The sequence below is a fragment of the Notamacropus eugenii genome, chromosome 3, assembly GCF_028372415.1.
Source record: "Notamacropus eugenii isolate mMacEug1 chromosome 3, mMacEug1.pri_v2, whole genome shotgun sequence".
Classification (NCBI taxonomy): domain Eukaryota; kingdom Metazoa; phylum Chordata; class Mammalia; order Diprotodontia; family Macropodidae; genus Notamacropus; species Notamacropus eugenii.
The window spans coordinates 190507688-190523240 of NC_092874.1; the positions used below are offsets into that span (position 1 = coordinate 190507688).

At 37.1% G+C, this 15553-nt stretch overlaps 1 protein-coding gene across 10 annotated transcripts in view; it reads left to right on the forward strand.

Annotated features, from left to right (window-relative positions):
* Window positions 1-15553, forward strand: part of EPS8 (EGFR pathway substrate 8, signaling adaptor) — a 249963-nt gene that overhangs the window by 199961 nt on the left and 34449 nt on the right. For 9 of the 10 annotated variants that reach the window (XM_072653631.1, XM_072653636.1, XM_072653637.1 and 6 more), the window contains 2 exons: window positions 4730-4913; window positions 12628-12761. In XM_072653631.1, the coding sequence (XP_072509732.1) occupies window positions 4730-4913; window positions 12628-12761 (318 nt within the window). The remainder of the gene's footprint in view (window positions 1-4729; window positions 4914-12627; window positions 12762-15553) is intronic. The other variant, XM_072653640.1, reaches the window with a different exon arrangement.

Genomic DNA, 15553 nt, shown 5'->3' on the forward strand with positions numbered 1-15553 from the left:
ACTTGCTCAAAAGGAATAGAACATATAAAGTGTATGTATGTATGTTAGGGTATTAAGAGTAATGAGTAGCATTATATATAAGAAAAATCATTTTCATATATGTGTATACACATACTTTATACATATATACATGCATGCACATATATACATGTGTGTATGTATAGATTCCAGCACCTGGCACATAGTAGGCACTTAACAAATCCTTATGGATTGATTGACTAATGGAGATAGAACTGGTAGAGACCATCTAGTTCAACCCTTTCATTTTTCAGATAAGGAAACTGAGGCCCAAAGAGTAAAAGTGAGGCACAACACAGGAAGTGACAGGATCACAAAACCTAGTAGCAGTAATAAAAAGAACCTTAGAAGCTATCTAGTCTTACCTCATTTTATAGAAATATAGGAACTAGAGGAAGAATCATAAGGGAATGCATTTCAGGTGAGGACCAAAGGAGACAGAAACATAAATGATATTGTCTTCAGCGTTTACTGTAGATACCGAACAGGAAAAAAATCTAGAAGTAGATGAGTACTTCAAGAAACAGATCAATAACCCAGCATGGTGATCCAATATAATAATCATGGGAGACTTCAATTATTTGGAATCTGCTGGAGCTCTTTCTATGCATAGAAAAGAGTATAGACATTTTTTATTTACCTTAGTATAGTGCCAATGTGATATTCACATTTGAATCATGAAATACCACAGACTTTCCACATGGAAGACAGAACCAAAACATTTATTCAGACTCCAGAAAGCCAAATCCATCATAGTAACAAAATCTATATACCATAACAATTCAGAGGACAATACCAGCCCCAAGTCTTCCCCCTACTAGGCTTCCCATAAACCAGCTCACTTAAACAAAATCATGAACAAGCCCTTTCACTCATGCTAGCCAGTTGCCTGCTTGCCTGCATCCTTCCTAGCGCTGACTGCTCTCATGACTAACTTCCTCTCACCTCTGCTGTAGGTCCACCTTCTTCCTGTTCCATCCTTTCTATTCCACCCATTCAGGCTCCTCTCCCATCAGTCTCCATGTGATTCAGACTTCTATGTGACCCATGCAGGTCACATGGGCCTACTAATGAATGGGAAAATTCTTCTAATTTAAATTACCTTTACACTTAGGAACAACTTCATTGTTCAAAAGATGGGAGACCTAACATCTGAACCTGATTGTCATGAAAAATTAGGTTTAGATTGCTGAAGTAGAAATAATGAGAAGTTTGGGAGGAGGAGACCATTTCCCCTTAGAATTTTTGACTGAAAAGGAGACACGAACCAGGAAGAGTCTGACATATGTGCTCGATGTGGGGAAAGCAGATAGCAAAGGACATGACCTAAAATTCTTAGAAGAAGTCAGTCTAGGAAATAGGGGATCTTTCCGAGAATGAAATTATGATACTCCCAAGGGACAGATTGATACACACAGATTTTCATCAATCAAACTTGATTTTAAAAGACATGTACAGAAGAGTGAAGCAAAGGTGAACAGCAGACGACAAATACCAAAGTAAAGCAAGGTAATATCTGTAGATCTAATTAATACAGTTTAGTGAGTCTGCCAGAAATTCTAAGGACAATGAAAAGTTTGTTGTTGTTGTTGTTAAAGGTTACTTTTGACTAAGTGGAAGAAAAGAGGGTCAGAGAAAGGCTTGGAACATAGGTTGAGGTGGATGCAGTGGTAACAATGGAAGGAAGGGAGAAAGCAGAGCTGCTCACCTCATTTTTTGCTTCTGTTTTCTTTATCAAGAGGAATGACCTTTAGACTGACAAGGGGCTGACCAAAAATGATGAATAGGGAGTTGACACCTAAATGAAATAGGGAGAGATAGTACAAGAGCCCTTAGCTGTCTTTGATGAGTTCAAGTCACCAGCCTCAGACAAACTACTTCCCAGAGTACTGAACAAAGTGGCAAAAGTGATTGCTGTCAGGAGTCTTTGAGGATTAATGGACAGTTGTTCAGGTTTAAAGAAGAATGGAAGAATTCTTACAGCATTGGAGATGGGTAAATGTTCTTTTTGGAAAAAGAAAGTGAATGGAATTGGCAATCTATGTATCAATGAACTTGAGTTTGATTCCTGACAAAAGTATACAAGTTATTAGTGAACCTTTAGACAAAGAATTGTGATTACATGGCTTCATCAAAAGCAGTGTGCCAGACTAACCACGTTTCCTCTTTGGATAAGGTTACTTTATTGATAGATCAAGGGAATGTTGAAAGGACCTAATTTCCTAGATTTTCAGCAAAGATGTTCTCGTGGGTAAAAAGGAGAAAATATAGGTTTTCCTTTTGCTGCCTTTGTCACCAGGCTGGAGTCAAAGACCACACAGGACTCAGTTGTTTTATATTTCTTTATTTAAGGGTTTGACAAAGAATTCATCACTTTTTGGCCAAGTATTCAGGATACATCTCTTTACTTAATTACAATATCTGACATTTATATGTGGACACTTGAAGGTTCCCAAACTTTACTGGAAAAATTAATATTTAAATGTATTTTTGAAAATTATTCTCATTTGATTGCAAATACCCTGAGTTAAGTGCTAGAAGTATTATTATCCTTTTTTTAACAAAGAAAGTGAGACTTTAAGTGCTTGCCCTCATATAGCCAGTAACCATCAGCAATGGTATTTAAACCCAGGTTCATACTCAGTCCAAAATTCTCTTTTCTGTACCATGTTATGTCTTAGCCAGAATAGTCCTTAAAGAGCAGGCTTAGCCCATCACGGAGTTCATACTTCAAAGATTTCTAGATTAGGGGATCTGTTCAGAGTTTTTGGAAATACACCTGGCATTGTGGATAGAGAGGCAGCATGATAGAGTAGTTAAAGGACCAGCCTCAAAGCCAGGAAAATCTGGGTTCAGGTCATGCCTCTGATACATCCTGTGTGACCCTGGGAAAGTCATTTTCAGAGTTCGAGACAACTCTCTAAGGCTGCAAGTAACAGAAAAGGTGCAAACCTGCATTGACAGAGGAATTTCCTTCTCTCAGAAGTTCCCTGTGGTAATGAAATCATAGATCTGGTCTCTTTATATATTACATCATGCAGATCTCTTTTACAAGGAGATTATTATGTCACTGAACTAACATTTACTATTTGCTAGGTACTGGTCTTGGTGATAGAAACAAAAAGAAAAGTAGTAAAACATGGTCATACCTGTGCTTTAAATGTATTAGGCCTAAAATTAACAAAACTGTTTCAGTCTATGTCATTCTTTGCTTTGAGACAAAATGAGAAATTCCGTGACTTCGGTCCCACAAAAAAGATACATATTTTATATGCCCAACAAAAGCAGTTGGTTATTTCAGATCATAAGTGTATAAAGTATTTTGGGAAATGAAAGATATACCTCTTAGGTATCAGTACTGAACCAAGGAATGTATTGCCACACTCACACTCATGACCTCCAGATAATATGAGCTAATTACTGGGCAAATGATAAATACTGGAATGTGCTACCTCTCCCATGTAGTCATCCCTGGGGCTCAGAATTCTCAGATTCTGAGATATACAGTTGATGTTGTCAGAGCTTTAACCAACCCAGAGAGGCCTACATACCTTTTAAGACCAATAACCCTTGACTGAAGTGACCCATTTAATGAGTTCTAGGCACAGGACTTTTAGATAAGTAACATGAGTCAACATAAATACATCAGTTGGTTTATAGCACCAGGGCATTGTGCAATACGGATTAAGCCCTATAGCTAGGTAAATATTAAGACTCAACCAAACTGGACAGGAAAATCAAGTAGTATAGCATCTGGATTGTGTAAACACAGGAAAAGACAAAGTAGCACGAGATACACAAACACTTCAAAGTCTCAAAACAGAGTCATAAGCAAATCACATTGACCTATACAGATTACCTCCCCTGGACTACCTTAGGCAATGGAGGGTCAGCATGAAGAAGCTGTTCTGGTATTTAGGAATCATAAAGAAACTCACAGAAATATTAGAGTAAATAGAGCATAATTTAAAATGGTAATCTAAGGTAAAAGTTTAAATCATATATGTGACACACAGAGAGAGAGAGAAATGACAGTAAAAACATAGAAATACTGTTACTATCATACTTATGTCTGTGCTTCATGAGTAAAAATTCCCACGCAGCTAAAGAAGTGGTCATTCTTTTTCTGAATTGCTTGAGAATAAATAGAGATATAATAGCAAATACATTCTGTGACTTTTTCCTGATTAAAATTTGTCTGGTTTGTATGTTGACATATAATCACCTTGATTCATTTTAGCAGTATGCATAATTTAAAGATGTAAACTTTATGAGTATTTTGGAATCTGTATCCTTTCATAGAAGGTAATTCAAATGTTAGAATATGATTACCCTTTATATTATCGTGAGACTATATCACATATTGAAATTTTGTGCAGTACTCTAAAAATATATCAAATCGTAATCTTTAATATTGATTAAAAAAGCCCTGAAGTTGTCAACAGAAAGCAGAGTTAATAGAGAAATGAAATTCATTATTTAAGGCTATGTAATAAAACTCTTTATGTCATATTATGCCATTTACTTGTGTTTCTTCCCATGTATATCATTATGCAGTTATTTAATATACTATTTTATGGTATTAATTTTTGGAGAATGGATAAGAGAGAAATAATTATAAGCAGTATTTCCATATTGGAGATTGTTTGTATACATATGATAGAAATTATCTTAAATGTAATTTTTTACATGTCTTATATCTTTCATTTAGAGCAGAGTGGCCCAAAGAACAGTTTATTCCACCCTACGTGCCACGATTCCGAAATGGTTGGGAGCCTCCTATGCTGAACTTCATGGGAGCACCAATGGACCAAGACCTTTATCAGTTGGCTGAATCTGTGGCAAATGTAGCAGAGCATCAGCGTAAACAAGAAATGAAAAGATTGTCTACAGAGGTGAGAGTGCTTCATATAAGTTAGGTCCAGCCTGTGAAGGGCTGTACAAACCAAACAGAAAAGTTCCTGTGTGATACTAGAAGCAATCTGGAACTACTGAGTTTGTTGAGAAGGGAAATGATATGGTCATACCTGTGCTTTAGGGAAATCATTTGAGCAGTTGGTTGGAGAATGGATTCAAGGAAAGAGAGACATGAAGTGGGGAGGCCAATTTGGAGGCTGTTGTCATGATCCAAGCAAAAATTGATAAGAGCCTGAAGGAAGGTGATGGGTGGGATATTGTGGAGATCAAAACAAAAAGAGCTGGCAAGTGTTTGGATGTGTGTGATGAGTCAAGGAGTGAAGAGTCAGGGGTAATACTGAGGTTGTGAACTTGAGTGACAGAAAGGATGGAAATAGGGAATAGCACAGAAATAGGGAAGCTCAGACATAGGGTGTGTTTTGGAGGGAAGAAAATGAGTTATTTCATATATATGTGTATGTATGTATGTATGTATGTATGTATGTATGTATGTATGTATATATACAGAGAGAGAGAGTTGAAAGAGAGAGGGGAGGGCAGAAGGACCTTTGGGTACACCCAAGATTAAGAAGGTATGATGCGAATGGCAAACTAATGAAGTAGCCTGGGAAGGAATAGTCACACAGGGAGGAGGAAAATCCAGAGAGATCAGTGTTAACAAAAACTCAGAAGGGGGAGATTATTCAGAAAAAGAAGTTAATTGATAGTTTCATGTGTTGCAAATATCTAAAATTTCAAGGCCTTGAGAAAAGACCATCATATTTTATAGTTAGGAGATCCCTAGTAATCTCAGAGAGAATAGTTTCAATAAGGTGATGGGGTAAGAGACCAGATTACAAAGAACTGAAGGAGGGAGAGAGGTGGAAGTGCAGGCAATGAACATCTGTAACTTTTTCTAGTTTTTGTCTATGAAAGGGAAGCTAGATACAGCATAATGGCTTGAGGAGTTGTTAGGGTACAGTAAAGATTATTTGGGACAGGTAGGTGGTACAGTGGATAGAGCAGCAGGCATGGAGTCAGGGAGATCTGAGTTCAACTGTGCCCTCAGACACTTGCTAGCTATGTGATCTTGGACAAGTCATTAACCCCTATTTGCCTCAGTTTCTCATCTGTAAAATGACAATGCATTGGAGAAGGAAATGGCAAGCCATTCCAGTATCTTTGCCAAGAAAACCCCTTGGCTCATGAGGTCCCATTGAGTTGTCATCAACTGAACACTGAACAAATAGGTTATTTATGGATATATATATATCCATAAACAAAAACAAATACATTATTTATGGATATATATATATCAACATATCTATATATCTATAGATATATCTATATATCTAGACCATGGGAGTGGTCTACTGGAGAAAATGGGAGGGGATAGGAACAAGAGTTCATGTAAAAGAGTTACGCCTTGTAAAGAGAAGAGTCACCTCTTGATTAGAGGCTGGAATAAAGGAGGAATGAATGAGAGATGATGGCAAAGAGTTTAGAGATATGGAGGAGAGAATAGGGATCTCATTGTTGTTAGACTGCAGAGACTGCACCTGAGTTATGAGTTAAATGAAACAAAAGCCATATAGTGAGGTGGGAAACAGTTTGCCCCACCTGAAGGCATATATCAATTCATTTCCTACTTTTTCTGCCCCTTTTGAATATGGCAATTATGGAAATTTACAAGGTAGAGATGAATAGAGAGACAGCATGCCTGGGTAGCAAGAGGGAGGACAGAAATGTGTAGAAGCATGTCCATAAATGTGGAAAGCTAAGGGGCACAATGAACCTTGTAGTTTTTCAGACACACATATGGGCTTGTCCCAGTCCTATATTCTATGATATCTAAAATGGAGGTTTTAAACATTTTTTGTGTCATGGCCCTTTTGGGTAGTCTGGTAAAGCCTGTCAACCCCTTCTCAGGATAATGTTTTTAAATGTAGAAAATAAATCTATAGAATTTCAAAAGAAGACAGTATATTGAACAACTATTAAAACACCAAAATTTGAAAAAAAAAATTTTAAAAAACAATAAAAAACAAAACAAACAAATAACAAGCTCTTGGACCCTGGGTTAAAAACTCTGGTCTAGAAGTCTCAGCTAAAGGTTGAGAAGTGTGACTGAGAGAATGTAAGAAAAATAGAGAAAAAGCAGGAGTGTTAGGATAAAGGATGGAGAAGCATATTATATAGCCAGTAACTGCAGAGGAAAGCCTTTGGTTAGCAATGGTCATCAGCTTATAAGCTAAACAGAAATTCCTAAATATAGTACGTGTAACACTTAATTTGCTTTAGCAGCTCTTAATTGATGACAATAGTAAAATTCATTACAATTAGTTTATTCAGAAATATTTACTTTGGGGGATAAAGAAGAAATTATTTGATGTCTTCTGCAAAGCACATAAAGTTCCATCATTTTAAATACATTTTGTATTACTGTTTTAGATTTCTTGACACTAGACCCCTTGTATCACCATGAGGCATTAAATCTTTCCTCAGATCTGTTATGTGCTGACTTCCAACACTTATAGTAACACTAATAATAGCACTCGTTTCAGGAAGAATTCAAAGGGATGGCATGGGTAATATGGCGTTTCCCCTTGTTCCTATATTTTCTGGAAAGATCTGATTTGTTAAAATAGCAGAGTGACCACTGGTCTGAACTGAATCAAATCCATTTTGTTCAGTGACAAGCCTGAAGATCTAGATAAGCTGAATTAGATCAAACAGGAACAGAAGGCATGCCTCATTCTTTCTTTTAATTTCCCTATTACCTGAAGAACTGAAAGTAGACAATTAGTAGTTAATTTAAGTACTGCTTAATTCTTTCAATAAATGTCCCAGTATAATTGATTTTAGTCCTATGGATATTCTAAATGTGCTCTAAAATACCCAGATGAATGAGTTAGGAGATAGTGATTCACATCTAGTTGCATTATCATTAAATAGGAACATATGTCTAAATTAAGTTTCTGTTATCTTGCAGACCAGTTCTGTAGCCATCAGCAAAATGGAATGGATGGCAGTAAATTCAATTGGCTTTGAAAAATAAACCTATCGTACTTTCTTTGTAAGAAAATAAATTAGAAATGTGACATTCAGTAGTATATGTGTTCCATTCTTTTCATTTCTGTTGACACTTAGCAGACACAAACAAATTTCTGAATTCTGGCCATTGGTTGGTTGGTTGTATGCCTTCCTTCTGGAAGAGGACCAAAATGACAGCACTGTGCTAGAGTTAAGTTTTAATGTGGCTGACTAGCTGATCAGACCAATGCAAACTTGGAATGCCCTACTACAAGTTGGACACAAATAGACTGAACATTTGGGGTGGATTCTCTAAATTTTCCTTTGAGTTGTTTCAGTTCTGCTTTACTCATAGTGCACAGCAACTTCTCTGATGAGGGCATGCCATGCGGTGCCAGCATCTCCCATGCCACATGATCAATTCCAGAGTTCTTAAGAGAGACCTTGCGAGTGTCCTTGTATTGCTTCTTCCGGCCACCATGTGAATGCTTGCCCTGAGTTCTCTGGTTTTTGGCAAGTGTACGTTTTGCCTTCACAAAACATGACCAATGCATCAGAGTTGTGCTCTCTGAAGCACTTTGAATGGTTGGCAGTTTAGTTAGAAAAAGGGCTTCAGTATCTGGTATCTTATCCTACCAGATGTGGTAGATCTTCAGAATCTTTCTAAGACAATTCAAATGGAAGTGATTCAATTTCCTGGCATGACTCTGGCATGCTGTCCAGGTATACACCATAGCCATAGATGGCTAGTGACAGCTAGTGAAGAGGTGGATCTAAACAAATGTCTTTTTCCACCCTTTATTAAGTATTAGTAAGACTGCAGTAGTAGAGGATCAGTTAGCAAATTTTCTTATTCTTTCTTATTTCTATGCTATGGCTTAAATATCATTCCTATGAAATTGCTTTCTCTTGGAAAACAGTTTTTTTAGAAAGACATATGATCAAGCATGGATCTTCAGTCATGTCATGCCCACTAATTGTCTAATCTATCAGTGGACCCTGTTTTCTTCCTTTACAATCTCAATTCTGATCTTATCAGGCCCCATGGATTCCATTATCATCTCCTTGTTGATAATCCTCTGGTCCATGAATCCTTTTCTAATCTCTCTCTTGAGCTCTAGTCCTTCATCACCAGTTGTCTATTGGATATTTCAAAATAGATGTCCCATAGGCATTTCAATCTCAAAAATCTCCAAAACAAACTCATTTCATCCTAAGACCCCTCCTTCTCCAAATTTCCCCATTATCATTGAGGGTACCACTATCTTCTCAGTTATCCATGTTGGCAATCTCTGTGTCACCTTCAAATCCATCCTACATATCCATTCAGATGCCAGATTCTTGGGATTTCCATCTCCACCATGTCTGCTGCATACATCCCCTTTTCTTCTTGCACATAGCTACCACCCTATTTCAGGCCTCTTATCATCTCATGTGAACTAAAACAGTAGCTTTTTAATTGGGTTCACTTTCTTCCAAAGCACCGGTTTGACCATGTCACCATCTCTGTTCAATGAACTCTAGTGACTTCCTGTCCCTTTAGGATCAGATATGAACTTAGTTGTTTGGCAGTTCAAACCCTCTACAGTTAGCCCCTTTTTACCACTCCAATCTTCTTGCATATACTACCCTCAGTGTGTGACCCTAGACAAGTCACTTAACTTCTCACTGCCTTAGTTTTCTCAACTGTTAAATGAGGATCATAGTATCTACCTCACAGGATTATTGGGAGGATCAGATGAGATAATATTTCTAGAGTTCTTAACACAATTCCTGCCACACAATAGGCTTGTTCTTTTCCCCATAGCTTTTCCATGTACTTTACAGTCTCTCCATGCTGGCCCATTTGCTGTTTGTTACACAGAACATTTCATCTTCTGTCTTCATGCCTTTGTACTAGTATTGCCCATCCCTGAGGTGTTCTCCCTTCTTGCCATCACCTCCTAGGATCCCTGGCTTTCTTCCATGTTCAGCTGCAATGCTACCTTCTGTAGGAGACCTTGTCCAGTCTTCCTACTTATGCGTGCCCTTATCTCTAAGGTTAAGATCCCTCTACTCTGTGTGCGAATTATATATTTTTATTTATATTCATTTTGAGTATTTAGAAAGTTAGCTCCTTGAGAACAGGACTAGTTTTTTTCTGTCGCTGTTCATTCTCTTAGTACCTAGTACAGTGCTTGGCACATAGAACATCCTTCATAAATGCTTGTTCATTGATTACTGCTTTCAGCAATCAAACATTTTCTGGCTTTATAAATCTCTCAAATTTGATTTTTTGTGTAAGTTTTTTAAATCCTAAATTTAAAAACAGTATCCTATTTGATGATTCTGGTGAATAAATTAAGTGTTCCCACTGAATGATAATCATTTTAAATGAAGAATTATCATAGAGTCACAGATGTGGAAGAGTTAGAAGAAACCATGATCTAATTTAACTCCTTCATTTCATAGATGAGGAAACTGAGATCTCGAGAGGTAACAACTTTCCTCAGGTTGTACAGACAAATTGTAGGTCCTGGGATTTCAAAACCATGTTTCCTCACACAATAAAATTCACACTGCAATGACTTATCTTAAAATCTTTTTGGTCATGTAAACTATTTTCCATGTCATGCATAAAAAGGATTACCTCTAACCCCAATAATTCCTGTAGTTGTGATCCTAAGTGTTTAATATAAACTCCCTAAAGTAGCAAGGGAGGCAGACATGGATCTGAGAATCCACTAAATTGCTCCTACCCTAAAACCTGAGCTGGGTGTGGTTTATGACATCTCCAGAGACAAAGGGAGTGGGGAAGAAAGGGCAGTGATGATTATCTGTAGCTGGTCACCTGCCCCCTCGGGGAAGACCCCAGCAACCACTAGTGTTACTATGGTAACGAGTGCTTCTATACAATTATAATTGGTTGAAAAATAATGAAAAAAGAAAACATGGCTAACCACATTTTTAGGAGATTCCATGCCTTGAAATTTTATTAGAAAAGGAGGTCAAATTAAAGTTATTTCAGATATTTAATGGTTGTATTAATTCCATGACAAGACCCCAGGTCTTTGCTATAGTAACTGAATACAGGACCACCTTTTTTTACTGTTGGTTCTAAGGCATCCCTGTAACCTCATATTTTGGCATTGTAAGTAATGAGCACAGGAGAGTGGCAGATTTTCACATTACTACTGTTGCTTTTGTACTCTTTTGGCCAGGGGTAGCATAATTTTTATTTTTTAAGTTTGTCCCTAGTAGCACTGTATTACCCCTTTCTTCCTCCTGCTACCTCCCACTCATTACTCTTGTGGTACCCCCCCCCCCCCATCAAGGTCTCAAGGCTTCAAAAGGAGGCCTTATTACATGTTATATGGCAGCATCCCTCCCCAGTCTTACACAACAACGTTTTAACTGTAATGCATTCCTTACTGTCAGCCCCCTCTTCTCTTATATGAAATAAGTGAATTAACTTGAGTTAAAATATTAATGACATATTGTCAATAATAGTTTCATTTTAGTATCTGTAATTCAATGAATTGTCCATAGGAATGAGTAATTTGATATCTTCCAGCATCAGTGCCGGGTCATTATAGTGGATATCCTTGATTACTGTGGGAGAAGTCTTTTCATAAGCTCCTGAAATTTCACTAAATATTAGTGTCTTTCATCTGCCCATAAAGTAAGCCCAGCCTTAATCCTAAGCATAGTCCCTCTCCCTGCCTCTGTTATGGCTGGCTTAACCAGGGACAGTAGAACTAATTCCTTCATACAGCTGGCTTTGATCATGAAAAGATGGTTTAGAAGTCATACTTCTCACGTAGTTTAGACATCTTTGCCTGAGTTTGCCCTTTTTATAAGGGAATTCAAAGAAAAGGATTATGATTTTGTTAACTCACCTTATTCTATAAAAACTGTATAATACTGGACTGGCATACTGTTCTGAAACCCTGGTGGGAAAATTTGTTCTTCATCATGAAGAGCAAGTGTTCTTAACCCGGGATCCCAGGCCACTTGATGGGGTCCATGAGCTTGGATGAGGAAAAATTACATCTCTATTTTCACTAATATCTAGCTAAAATTTAACATTTCCTCCTATCCTGAATGGAGGCAACAAATGCCAGTAATCCATAGGCTTCAGCAGACTGTCAAAGACGTCTGCAACATAAAAAAAGTGAAGGATCCCCAGATTAGAGTGAAGACTTTACATTTCTATTGGTTACATATTTGAAGCAACACGTGATAAAAATGTAATCCCAATGTTTCCTCATTAGCTAAAATAACAGTCAGTGGCAAGAAAAGTGAAAATATTGCCATAAATAAATGAATACCTTTCTGGGCAGAGTTGTGTTAGAGCCAAATGTAACCAGCTGCAGCTGATTGTTAAATGTTCAATGTGAACGTTTACACCTTAACTATTAGGAAATGCTAGATAGAACAGGGCTTGACTTATTTTGCTTATTGCCTAGTCTTAAAAATGATACGGATTAAATCAAATGTAATTATTTAATAATGAATAATGCAGATTAAACTTGTTTTTTGTGCATACATTTTCCCCCTGGAGAGCTGGTTAAATGTTTACCAATATGCCCCTGCTTGTTAGTACTTGTTGAATAACTAGTCTTACTATATTGATATTGCATTTATATGAAATAAGAATTTTGTAAGCATTTCTCATTTTTTTATCTCTTTGTCTTTCAGCATTCTAGTACACCAGACCATCCTCCACCTGATGGGTATGCATTCAATAACACACCTTACAAAAGAGGGCCTCTGCCGGATCAAGGGGAAGCTGCCCTTGCTTTTAAGCAGACTTATAACCACCATGTAGATAGGTAACATTAAGTGACCACCTCTGAGAATTTATGCCTGTCTCCATTTTTTTTTTTTTGGGTCAATTGAGGTGATATAATCTTCCCTGCTTCTATAAATGTCAATTTATTAAGACCTATATTGACTTTGTGATCCTGGGCAAATCACAACTTCTCAGTGCTCTTGGCAACTTGTTGGGCAGCTAGGTGCTTCATTAGATAGAGCTTTGGACCTGGTATCAGGAAGATATGAATTGAAATCAAGCCTCAGACATCATCTGGTTGTGTTGTTCTGAGAAAGTCACTGTTGGCTTTGGTTTTATCAACCATAAAGTGGAGATAATAGTAATACCTGCTGAGGCGGCTAGGTGGTGCAGTGGATAGAGCGCCAGTCCTGGTGTTAGGAGAACCTGAGTTCAAATATGGCCACAGACATTTGACACTTATTAGCTGTGTGACCCTGGGCAAGTCACTTAATTCCGATTGCCTCACATACAGTAGTGATGATGAGGATATTAATAATAAGAGCAGTACCTGCTTCCCAGAATTACTACCAAGATCATATAAGATAATATTTATGACACTTTGCAAACTTTAAAGTGCCATGCAAATGCTAGATATTATTGTATTTGTCATTTCCTATAGCACGCTACTATTAGAGCAGCTATATTAACGCTAGTTTCAATTATTATTAATAATTATTATTACCAAAGTTGCAGATCTGCATTGATAGAGGGAGTTTCTGCATCAGGGTTAGGTTCCTATTCCGGTGAAGTCACAGGCTGTGAAATCGCAAGTGTGGCTCCTGTGGCTGTCCCTCACTATTGAAGGACTGACCATTCCTTTGAAGAACTGGTTTGCCTTCCCTTAAACTGTAGGCCTCTATTAGAAGCAACAAGTTAAGCAAAATTCAGCATATTAAGTCTCTCCAGTACTTTTTATTTTCTCAAGTTGAAAGAACAGAACTTTAGCACCGGAATTAGGATGGAAATTTTTATAATTACAGCTTTAGCTACATATAATTGTTGGTTTCACCTTGAAAGTTTTAAATCCCAAATAAGTCTTTATCTGTTTTCACAAATATTGTCCATGTCAAATGTTTTCCAGTAGAGGAAGGAGGGAAAATAGGAAGGGGAAGAAAGGATAGCACCCTCCTACCTGCTATTTTGGGAAGGAAAGAAAAACAAAGGAAGGTAGTCAAGTAGAATAGTGGGATAGCCAAGAAGGGCCCTGATTCTTAGGTGATTTGTACCCACTTACGTTTAAAAATAATATATAATTAAAGAGGCCATAGTACAATTTCTCCCTTGGAATTCTCTACTGAAACCTTAGATTTCAGTCAAACTTAAAGGTAATTTTACCCTCCTAAATTTTTAGCTCACTCATCTCATTATGTTGCTCCTGTGTATAGTGAATTTAGGATAAAATGTTCTTCAGGGGTTTTTTTCCCCTACAAATTTAATACATAACACATTGCAAATTCTTTCAGAACCTATATAATGACTAAGATTTTTACAATTAAGTTGAATGAAGTTGTATGAATTTTTTTGTATCTTATAAAAATGTTTATTTATATGTAAGAAGTTAATAGTGGCCCAGTTTTCAACTTGAAGGTTTATTCTCCAGTGGTATAGGAGGGAGAGTTTGAGAAGCATTTTAAGAAGCTGCATTTGTCATTCTTTCTGTGTGTGTGTGTGTGTGTGTGTGTGTGTGTGTTGGTAGGGATTCTAGTTTTGTTTTTCCTTTTTTTTTTTTTTTTTGGTCAAGGATTATGTGGTAGAGGTAAGAATGAGACAATTGATCAGGAAAAAAGAGCTGCCTATACATTTTACCTCTGTTTTCTCTCCTCTCATTCACTTCTTAACACTTTGCAGTCTGGCAGTTTATTAAAACTACAATTTCCAGAGTAACCAATGATTTCTTAATCACCATACCTGATGGTCTTTACTTGGTCTTCATCCTTCTTGACCTGTTTATAGTATTTGACACTGTTGACCCCCCTCTTTTCTTGGAAACACTATCTATTCTAAGTTTTCATAATGGTCTTCTTTCTTGGTTCTCCTCCAAGTATCTGACTATTTGTTCTCAGATTTGCTAATTCATCCATATTGTGTTCTCCTAACCGTGCCTATACACAAAGTCTTGGTTCTGGGTTGTCTTGTTTTTATATACTTTTGGTGGTCATATATCTCCCATGAAGTAAATTATCATTGCTATGCAAATGACCCCTAAATCTTTACGTCCTTCCCTAATCTGTCTACTGAGCATTGATCTCATTAATTTCTAAATACCTATTGAACCTTTCAATATATGCATTTCAAAATGAATATATCCAAAACAAAACCTCTGGTATAAAATCTTAACTCCTCTATTTGGCATTTAAAACCCTTCATTAATTGGCCCCAATTTGACTTTTCAACCATATTAAATTCTAGTCTCCTTTATGTATACCCTAGTCTAACCTCACTGACTTCCTCACTCTTTCTCATACACAGAACCTATCTCCCATCTCTGTGCCTTTGTACTGGCTTTCCTCCAAGACAGAAGTATGCTCATCCTCATGTCTGCCTTTTAGAGTCCCTAGTTTTCCTTAAGGCTCAACTCAAGCACCATCTTCTACATGAAACCTTTCCTGAGCTGGTGCCTTTCCTTTTTTATCTATTTTGAATTTATTTTCCTTTATATGAACATGTTGACTTCCCTAGATAAGTTCCTCAAGGGTAGAGACTTTAATTTTTTGTATTCCCAAAGTCTGACACATAATAGGCATTTAATAAATATGTCACTAAAATGTAAGTTCATCAATAGCATGTTAA